This window comes from Anoplopoma fimbria, chromosome 5, assembly GCF_027596085.1.
Source record: "Anoplopoma fimbria isolate UVic2021 breed Golden Eagle Sablefish chromosome 5, Afim_UVic_2022, whole genome shotgun sequence".
In the NCBI taxonomy this organism is placed as follows: domain Eukaryota; kingdom Metazoa; phylum Chordata; class Actinopteri; order Perciformes; family Anoplopomatidae; genus Anoplopoma; species Anoplopoma fimbria.
Genome location: NC_072453.1, coordinates 6133448 through 6144213, shown reverse-complemented (window position 1 = coordinate 6144213; position 10766 = coordinate 6133448). Strand labels below are relative to the sequence as shown.

General features: G+C 39.5%; 1 protein-coding gene across 1 annotated transcript in view; it reads right to left on the bottom strand.

The window, feature by feature from the left end:
* LOC129091529 (vesicular glutamate transporter 1-like) overlaps positions 1-10766 on the bottom strand; it is a 12173-nt gene continuing 1407 nt past the window's right edge. Inside the window, exons 2-13 of the mRNA XM_054599192.1 lie at positions 5956-6208; positions 5259-5377; positions 5047-5161; positions 4852-4939; positions 4503-4589; positions 3720-3856; positions 3020-3169; positions 2727-2859; positions 1350-1460; positions 1015-1142; positions 457-526; positions 1-284 (exon numbers count right to left, since the gene is read on the bottom strand). Coding sequence (XP_054455167.1) covers positions 1-284; positions 457-526; positions 1015-1142; positions 1350-1460; positions 2727-2859; positions 3020-3169; positions 3720-3856; positions 4503-4589; positions 4852-4939; positions 5047-5161; positions 5259-5377; positions 5956-6208 — 1675 coding nt within the window. The remainder of the gene's footprint in view (positions 285-456; positions 527-1014; positions 1143-1349; positions 1461-2726; positions 2860-3019; positions 3170-3719; positions 3857-4502; positions 4590-4851; positions 4940-5046; positions 5162-5258; positions 5378-5955; positions 6209-10766) is intronic.

The window sequence follows — 10766 nt, the reverse complement described above, 5'->3', positions numbered from 1 at the left end:
CTATCGGTCCCCCCCTCCTCCATAAAGGTAATTATTGGTCCCTGGTTGGACATACTCCTCAGTTTTGTCCCAGTCGGAGACCCAGCCTCCTCCTCCTCCCCCCATCCCTCCGGATCCGTTGGGATCTGCTGCCTGGTTCATGGCTCCGTAGCCTCCCCCGCCACTTGTGTGATACAGCTCCTCTGTCTCGTTTGCAAGCTCGTCCTCATCCAGGATGCCACATTTCTCATCACTCATTTGCTCCGGCTCTGCCCAGGCTTGCTTCTCTCCAGATGCAAAGAGGCCTGCAGCCCAGAGACATGATCAATCCGTAAGATACAGAGTTGTTGCACAGTATTCAGGCCTATGACAACCAAACTACAAAAGATTGCATGAAGAGCAATGCACAGATTGTTGCATTCTTGAATGCTCTAATGCTGTACTGGAAGAGTGAGGGAAAATGGAAGTCGTACACACCATAGAATATAACACCTCCATAATGAACAAGCGAGGCGATAAGAAACACTCCCTGCCACTCCTCCCTCGTCTGCCAAAGTAGGGTGAGAGGAAAAAAAGAGTAAGAGACATTATGAGCATGAGAAAAAGCACAAAAATAAATGTAAGTATAAATGAGCTTATACTCTGGATACATTTTACTCCTGTCAATTAAACTTGTTGCTCAAACAACTTACTTTAGATTAAACTTATCCTGTGGTTGCAACCTCTGGTCGATTGAGCTACTTTCAGTGCAAATTAAAATTGATATTGCCCCCCTTAAGTCATCATTTCTCCCTGTATAACTATTGAACACGCAAAATGGTAAAAATCTTTCTGAGGAAGGGACACATGCTGTTGTTTTAGAAACATTTGTTATGACTTAACTCAGTTGGAGGACTTTTTACACATGTACATAATAAGGACATGCAACATACATGTCTGTGCAGAAATCCATAATAATAACAAAAACACTCCCTCAGACAACAAAATAAAAACAGAAATGTATTTTAACATGTATTTTACAACACAAGTCCTCACCTTATGCTTTGTCATGGCACCAACAATAAGTGGGCAAACCATACCAGACAACGTGCCCACACCGTTGGAGATACCCATGAGGATACTAGCATAGCGTGGGGCAATGTCCAGGTGGTTGACATTGAAACCTTATGAGGAAGGATAAATACAATATTAGCACATAAATGATAGGAAAGTTATATATTCACAAGCTCTACAAATTGTACTTTAATATTTGTTACTAAAAGGTTAAAACATGTTGATGTCCTCATAAAAAAAGGGGCTTTTTGATATGAATGGGGGCAATGTTGATACATTGATTCAAAATGTAACTACTACAAAAAAAACATGGTCACCTGAAATGGCAAAACCAGAGAACCCGACAGCCAGGACCAGGAATGAGATTGCAACTACTTTTGTGTGAGAGAAGCCCACCACCAGCAGCAGGGTTGCCTCCATCCCAAACCCTGATGTAGACAAGTAAAATAGAATTAAAACAAAGAATGAGTTTAACTTGTTATTGTAAAAACATTAACATTATAAAGCAATTGTTCTGGTATTTTAAAGTAGGGTTAAATAAGTTACTTGTCTATAGTCAGTGTGTGATTCTTTAAGGTGAGTCTTACTTTTATGTGGCTAAAATACTTTTTTGCTGCTGTCCCTGTCAACAGCAGTACACATTGCTTTACTCTTGTGATGGTACACTTGTCTGCTTGTCTACTGTTGGTCAGGTGTACACTGACTATGGATAAGTATCTTTTCGTAGTAACTTGCCTCTGCACTATACTTTTGCTCTGGCTTATGCTTTAAGATGCTTGTTTAAGAAAGGAGATGCACTTATGACTTCTGGTGACTAGACTACTTCCTGTAAGTCGCTTTGGATAAAAGCGTCTGCTAAATGACTGTAATGTAATGTAATGTAATGTATCTCACACAACCCCACTTCAAAAGACCAGAAGTATCCCTTTAAGTCTCAATGCAAAATGCTTATTCAAGTCAACTTAAGTCTGTTTTCTTCAGGCCTTTTTCTTCTCCTGTTAATAAAATGCTGTTGACTGAACAGTAACCTTAAGTTTGGCCAGTACTGACAGCTTCCCATAAAGTGTTATGTACACTGTATACTTCTCCATTTCACTTTGCACTTCTCCATCGATTTCTCTGTAGTTCCAAAATAGCTGACAGAGATGAGGCTTCCGCTTTTCAGGAAGTCAACATTTCCCTTATGCAGCAACTCTTCTCTCACATCAGCTGACTAAATACTGTAGTTGACCCCATAATTAGCCAATAAGGTTGCGGCATAGTGGAGAGCAAGGTAGTTCTCCAATCAGAGGGTCGGTGGTTCGATACCACCGACCGTTAAGTGTCCTTGGGCAAGACACTTAACCCCAAATTGCTCCCGAAGGCTTGCCATCGGTGTGGACTGGATGTTGCATGAATGTTAGTTAGAGTCTGATGGTGGCACCTTGCATGGTAGCCTGTCATCAGTGTGTGAATGGGTGAATGATATGTAATATACTACTGATTGTAAGTCGCTTTGGATAAAAGCATCTGCTAAATGACTGTAATGTAATGTAAGGTAATGTGCAGTTTCTCATGACTGACTCGGCATTCTGACTAAAAAAAGAAGATTTTTTTTTTTTATATCAGATATGGCTACAGTTTTAACAAGTGAGTTAATTTATTGTGTACATCTATGCATTCCATTTTCTGCAATTCTAATTTTGCTTTCTTACCTCCACAGTTCATAAGTTTCCTGACGTTAGTGGTGGTCATGATTTGGTTTGAGCGCAGATAGTCAGCAAGCTGGCCACCAATGGGCACGATAATAGTCATGACGAGGTGGGGAAGTGCAGAAACTATGCCCACCTAAAGAGAGATGAGACAGAGAAAACTATATTTGTATGTAACCGAACCGGAAACAGACTTTCTAGGTCTTTGACTTTCTTCAGTAGTTTCATGTTATTGGACATATGGAAACATTTGTTCCTGGAGTACAACTCACTTAACCACATCTGGTTTCTGTTACCTTGCTGATCTCAAACCCAAACACCTCTTCAAAGTATGCAGGCTGGCTGATCAGAAGCAAGTAGAAAGTCCAACTTCTGCAGAAATTTGCCACGATGATGGCATACACTGGCATAGACGTAAAGAAGGCCCTCCACGGTGTGTTGAATTTCTGTAACGCAGCAAAAAAAAGTTACTTATTTCACTGATTTTGTAGCGGATTTATAAGCCTCTGACTTGTTTCTCAAACATAAATGTACAGCTGTTTAGCTGGATTAATAACCAATTTTTTCTTTTGAGATTTTTGTGAGGCATAAAATAGAAACCAGGGTATTGTGATTAATAAAATGATGGGTGGAATAAATTGAATGCATGAATGCTGACACATATGAGCAGAGGTTTCAATTTATACATCATTTCTAATCTATCTGTGAAGCTTTCATTTGGAAACTATTATTCAACTATACGTACTATTTATAGAAATGGCTCATGAAGATGTTTGACACCCTCTTAAGGTTAATTCAGGCTAACGTCCTCATTATTCTTACATTGCTCTGCTTATTTACCATCTCTTCTTTCAAATCTGCTTGCTGTCCTTATGTTAACATTTACATACAACACCAGCAAAGTGAAAGTGCAAACGTTTCAACTCACATTCAGTTGACGGAAATGTAAATAACAGTGTTTGAATCATATTATACACATCTATTCTGAATACTGACCGTGACTGTAAATTGGGCCGACTCTCCAATGCTTTCCTCAATATAAGTTCTCTCCTCCTCAGTGATGGTGGGATGGGCTGCTGGACTTTCATAAGACACAAGGAACCAGAAGCAGTACCACATGATCCCAAAACTTCCTGGGAGGAGGAAGAAGACAGGCAGGGAGAAAAGCAAGAGCAATGTAAGTGTCAGAACTGGAAAGAAAGGTAAAAAAGAACAAGGAGAAATGTTGACTCTAGCTGCCAGCTCGGCATGCTCTCGGATTAAATGTTGAACTTGTAACACGATATCTCCGGAACACCTTGTGGGAATTCCTTAAAATTTGGCACAGATGTCCACCTTGACTCAAGTAACTAATTGTATTTGGTGTTCAAAGGTCACTGTGACCTAACAAAAACACATCTTATTATGATAATTTCACACAAATGTGTAATAGATCATTTGGAGTGGCATGGATGTAAACTGTAACTGTACTGGACTAGTTTTTTCTGGTTCTCATATTTATGGTACTTGTCTTTTTGCGACTCCTTGTCCTTGTTTTAGTATGTGTCAGCATTCACTGTTTTACTTAATGTTGTGCATAGTTGTTGTCATTAATCAACTTATTACTGTAGGTCTCTGGTATCATGTTTATTATGGGGACAATCACATTGTATTGTGTTTCCCTACAAAGACAATGTGTAGTATACCAAGTTATAGTTTGGACCGAAAAAAGCAGCCCCAGTGTAAAGCCTCTACATTTGATTTTGTTTGCCTCCAGACAAAAGGACCAGGGTCTCTTACCGTAGACATAGAAGACTGATGACCATCCTGAGTACTGGACCAGGATTCCAGCTAATGGCATGGCAATCACAGCCCCAGCATAAGAACCTAGTTAAAGAGAAAAAATGTGTTTAGGGCTGCAATTTAAATTCATTTAAATTGATCTGACATTTCCATTGTCACTTTACTGTTAAGTTTATATGTCAAACACTTGAGACCACATCAAAATAGTTGCAGAGTTATTTTGTTTAAATTAGCTAATGTATTAATCGACTTACTGTTTCAGTTCTATGTGTGGCTTTATTAAACTAGAAAACAAACATCCCTTGTGTAAAGGCAGAGAGATCAGATACACTGATCACAGACTCACCACAAAATGCTGTCGTGGCCAGGCGACTTCTCTCAAGAGGTGGGGCCCATTTTGCCCAGATGCCATGACAGGCTGGATATGAAACCCCCTGCGGGATAGGGAAGAAATTACACTATGCTAAATGTTTTCAATAAAATGGAAATCTTTCTTGTTACCAATTTCTATTGTTAATGACAAAGTTATAGGGTGAAGCACCTCCACAAGTCCTTGACATATTCTGACAATGATAACACAGCCAAAGTGCATCCGTGCTGCTGCCGGGATGAGCATGTTCAGGAAAGACGTGGCCACTATAGCAAAGCCAAACACTCTGGAAGAGGAAAGAATAGGGACAGGAAGAGACATTCAGTATGTAAACAAGAAAGCACAATTATCCTTTACATACAATAAATAGTGAATTAACAGACCTGTTTGCTGCAAACTTTTGACAGATGAACCCTCCTGGGATTTGGGTTACTATATATCCCCAGAAAAAGGACCCGTGGATCATTCCCACTGTTTCTGGATCCCAGTCAAACTGTGCTTTCTGTTGGGACACACAGGGCGCATGTACTTGAATTAGAGTTTGATCCCTAAAAAGCACTGAGGTGATCTGCACGTGTATTAATTGGGATAACAAGCCGCAAAGCTGAAGGAAGAACAATCAATAAAAAGAACTGATGTGATTGATTACTGTCCCCCTTGAGGCATATGATCGACCATTGACCCATCACAATATTCCCTCACATCACTGTCACATCACAGCTGTCAAACCTTTATTTCTGATGACTGACCCCATTGACTTTAACAATGACTGAGATACTTTAAGAGATCTAGATCCTCTGATTGACCTGACCATTACTATAAGTTTTGACAATTTAAACTTGGAAACAGGAAAGGGCTTTTCCGAATTTAAGTTGGATGTGCGCCGTTGTATAAAATGTCATTGTATATTGTAAAATTTTAAATCCCCTTAAGTGTAATTAAGGGGCCTAACTCAAACTACAAAATTCAGAGTCACCTCACACTTATATTATACATAAATGATAAATAGATAATCTGGAAACACTAATATTTATTCTGCCTTGCTGTTGTAGACTTCACACCTCATCCACCGCCACTCACCACTATGACCTCCTTGTTGTCTTTAAAGACGGTGTGGCTGTTGACCATGCTGACGATGGCCACACCCAAGTTACATCGGATACCGAAGGAGATGCAGAAGCCAAAGCCTGAGAGGATGGCGATGATGTAGCGCCTGGGCAGGCCGAAGCATGTGCAGTCCACCACGGGTAACTCCTTCTCCTCCACCAGCTCCGGCCGGCCCTCCGCCGACAGCTCGATGGTCTCGCCATTTTCTTGCTTCTTCTCAAGAGCTCTGTTCAGAAGGGATTGGAAAAGCAAAAAAAAAGGAAATGAATGGATCATTTAATATGTAAAGTATTGTAGTTTAGACTCAAATCAGCCACTTGGTCCTGTGCCAGATATATAAACACTATAAACTCTCTGTTTGTGAATATGTTTTCTTAAAAAGTTTATTTTAATAGTTCAACTTTAATATAGTCTCAATCCTTGTGTTTGTGTTTTGTCAGCTTGTGATTTGTTTGACAGGATTGTCCGGGCTATCTATCAGTTGAAATATTTCAACTGATAGCAATGTTGTATGGCAAACAACCTTGACAATACACACCAAAACACACTTACATATGAGAAAATACACCAAAAAGTCAGTGTACTGTTTGCTGATTCACTGAACTAAACAGCTGTTCAATTTTTTTTGGGAGTACCAGAAAACAGTCACTCAACTGTAACATATTTTGGGCCCTAAAAAATAAAATGCATTAAGTGTACTCTTAGATTTTCATATTATTGATTTTTCTTTTAGAGCAGTCAGTCAGTCGGTGAGCGACCTGAGATTTTCCAAACTCAGTGTGAACGGTGCTGACGGGCTTGTAGACTGACAGCTTGGCTTGAAAAAGATGTACAGAAAATCTTTCTCGCTGTCAATTTACCGGTAACTCTAGAATCTAAACAAGAGACAGTCAGCACAGTTATGTGTCAGCGTACCATCACTGGAGCTTGCTGACATAACTTTGACTTATCCTGTCTTCTCAAGGTGTTAATAAATTGGGTATTATTATTGCAGACCTTCGTCTCCTGACAGAGTTGGCAGACAGTGAGGAATACAGTGCGAGGTTAAAAATAAAACCTGCCTCATCCCGGTGCATCCATGCTCCTCTTCTCCTTCCAACCAACGATACTCTACTCTGCTCTTTTTTCTGCCGCTGTCTATAACCTGAGCTCATATGGTTGCTGAGAAACCCTGAGAATCTATGACCTCTGCCAGCCTCCAGTCTAACAGGCATCAAATATGTATCTAAAAGCAGCAGGTCATCTATTAAACATGTGCAATGCTGAGCTCTCAAACAGACTCCAAATGCACTGCAGGTCCAAATGATGGAGCACAGAGCCTCTTTTATTCCATAGCTTCATTTATCATACATATTTAGTTTTTCATACAAACATGTAAAAGATAAAAGCAAACATCCTTGTGGCCTTTGTCTGGTAATTGTAATTCACAACTACCGTAGAGAGATACATACATGAGAGTACATATCAGTCCACTCAGGCCTGCAGCTTTTATCCAAAATACAACACCCAACAGTGCAGAGTATGAATAATGCTTGGATGGGGGGATGGGGATGTTTTCTATAGACTACTCTATTTTACAGCGGATTCTACAGAACAGAATATGGGACCAGGATCAGGGCTAGAATTTAACCACATTTAAGTGTATTATGACTCTTAGCCGCCAGAGCCACTAGGGTGAACCATTAATAACAGTAGCCTGCTCCCACAGTGGCTATTGTAAGCATTCATCATGGTCGGGTTGAAAATCCAACAAACATAAAAATGTTATCTGTGCAGTAGGTCAGTGTTTAATGGTTGGTCGAACTCCTAAAGACATTTCAATGCTGTACTGTTTGACAATTTTGACGTTCATTCATTCATTCAATCTGTATTATTACCTTGAGAAATCTTAAAGGCATGTCATGCCCTCATCTTCAAAGATGTTGAGAGTATAATTAAAACAAATAAATTCAGACAAGAAAAATAATTAATGAGAAAACAAACAACCAGACAACGCCAGGACACAGTTAAAACAGTTGCATCCAAGAGCAGATTAGTGATATATGATGGCAAGTTGCTACTAAGGGCTATTAAATATGTAACAACCAAAGTAAAAACTTCAAGTCACCTTAAAGACCCAATACAAAAACAAAATAACAAAGCCAAAACAGCTTTTAAACTCTGAATAAAATGTAATACATGGTCAAAATAACTAATCACAGCTTAAACTATTATATTGTGTGTCGACAAGTCAGAGACAGCAATAGGGGATCAGGCTGGTGGAAAAAGGCATAGAATGAGGTAGTAGTAGATCACTCCTTTGTTATATTTGCAGCCTTTATTGGTTTTAACAGGAATACCGGACGCGTAGTTTAATGCATTAGTGTGGTAAATGTGGTTTCTGTGATCACAGTGAATCTCCTCTGCCTTAAGACACTGATCTTAACGACGACCAAACCAACACTGTGACCCCTTCAGGTTTGATAAGGAGACTTGGAGGTGTGTGTGACTGAAGGTCTGACACTGCATACTCACTGAGCAGCAGTCTTAAAATGATATTTGGTACCGTTTGACAACTTGGTAGGGAAAGTGAAAAGTCCTCACCACAGGATGTATTAAACTGCGCCATGGAAATACAATATTTTCGTAGTGAGCATTTTTCCCCTAATAATCAGATGTTTCATGGTGCAGAGATTTAAACGGATGTAGACCACTGAGTCAACACCCAACCAAAATCTCTTTAAATTAAATAACATTCTTAGAAGCTGCACAATGTCATGACCAAGGACAAGATCGCCGTGACATAAGCCTCACTCATTTTGTACATCCTGCTTACATATAGGCCTTTCGATCTAATTCAGAATGGAGGTTTATTCTCTCAGCTGTGTGCTGTTAAAGATTTTTCTCCTCTGCGTTCTCTTACGCACCCTGTCCTAAACCAGAATTTCACCGCTCTATCAAGTTACCAAGGACGAGGTCAATAACAATTGTGAAATACCAGGGAAAGAAACATCAAAGCATCAGTTGATCTTTAAACATCCATCATTGCAGCTCTCTAGCATCAGAAGACGTTCATCCCGTGGAAATTTTTAAAAGACATGGATACCAAAATATTTAGTTAGAAAAAAACAGTTCTTTGCATTCTTGCCAGCAAACCTTATCAGAGCGGTCACCTAAAATCAGTAATCATACTAGTAAATAAAAGCGACAAAATTATAAAACATATATGATTTATTAGTTACTGTAAGCAGAGGTTCTAACAGTCTCTGACACTGATCAAGTATTAATGATTCTCACTCTTGAATTATTAATAACTCTGGCTCTCTTGGACTATTTTTGTCTGGGCGGGCTCCTGTCTTCATTCTTCCTGTCTCCTCTTCATCTTTAACCCTGCCTGCCTTTTGTTGTCAACTCCCCTGACTCACACATCATCTAGCACACAATTCGCAACATTTCCTTCTTCATCGACACCAATTTATATTTCCCAGTATCAGGAGGATGTCCTCACAGAGTTTTCATTCTCTGCAATACAATAGCCAACACATAGCACATATCGTATCTGCTGCAGTGACTTTTCATGACTGACCCTGCGTGAAAGAAAAGCCGTTGTAATCCTCACAAGCTGACGGTCTTTAAGTTGCACTCGTCACACCACAAGGAAATGTCTGGGCGCTTCTGTGAACCAGTCTGACTCGATAAGAAAAGTGCTCAGTTGTGAATCTGGAAAGCATGTAAGAAAGCTAAAATACATGATCTATTCTGCTAAGTGAGTATTCCTGGTTATCTCTTAGTTAATCTCTTAATTCATACGCCAAGGACAAATGTCAGGGCAGGTCATCACCTTAGTGCACAATTGAGACAACAGCTTGGAATCATTGATCGGATAGAAGAGAGTCAAATATCTGGCGTAGATTGTTTGAAAGGTTGAAAAGCTCCTCATGACACGAAGAATTCGTAGTGAGAGACTTGTAGACTGTTACAAGCACTGAAGTCACACAAAATAAATACATTTGGAGATAATTTGCATTGGTTAAATGAAGTGATTGGTTCTGTATATGCACTTAGAGACCACATAACATTTTATTTTAGACGGTGAAAGTGATGGCAATTCATCTATGTAAGACACTCAGGAATGAGATGCTGGAAAAACTGAGGGGAAATGCACAGTATTTATTTTGAAATATTTATACAGAAATTAAACCTGCAACCATAAACTGATTAATCCATTAGTAAGTCTGCAACCATTTTGTCAATTGATACTTTTTTAATTTAAAAGTCCAACCATCCTCTTGTTCAAGGTTCTCAAATGTGGAAACATTCTGTTTTCCTTGTCTTAGCATTATAGTCAATTCAATATTTTAAGGGGTTGCACTGATGGTTAGTTACAGCCCTGCTATAAATAGCTGAATGACAGGAGACTCTGAGTGGGTTCTACTTCAATGAGATCACGCTTCTGTTTTGTCTTGACTTCAGGTGATTTAAATAAATATTGACAATAGCTGTATAGAATAGGAAAAGACCACATTTTAGAAAAAGGGCAGAGTCAAACAGATTCAAACAACACAAACAATCATTTAAACAGAACTAACATAACAGAGCTGATTGTTTAACTAACTGGAAATGAATATATAGAGTTTCTATGACCGGATACAGTTCCATACATATAAATAAAGAGTGAACGCGGATATGTCTGTCATTCCATCTGAGCGCCAGTTTAGCATGTCGCGTGCAGAGAGCAGCACTGGGGGAACAGACCGGTGCGCGTTACGCACGGAAGCAAGGTACCACCCGAGCACGTGCGCTCC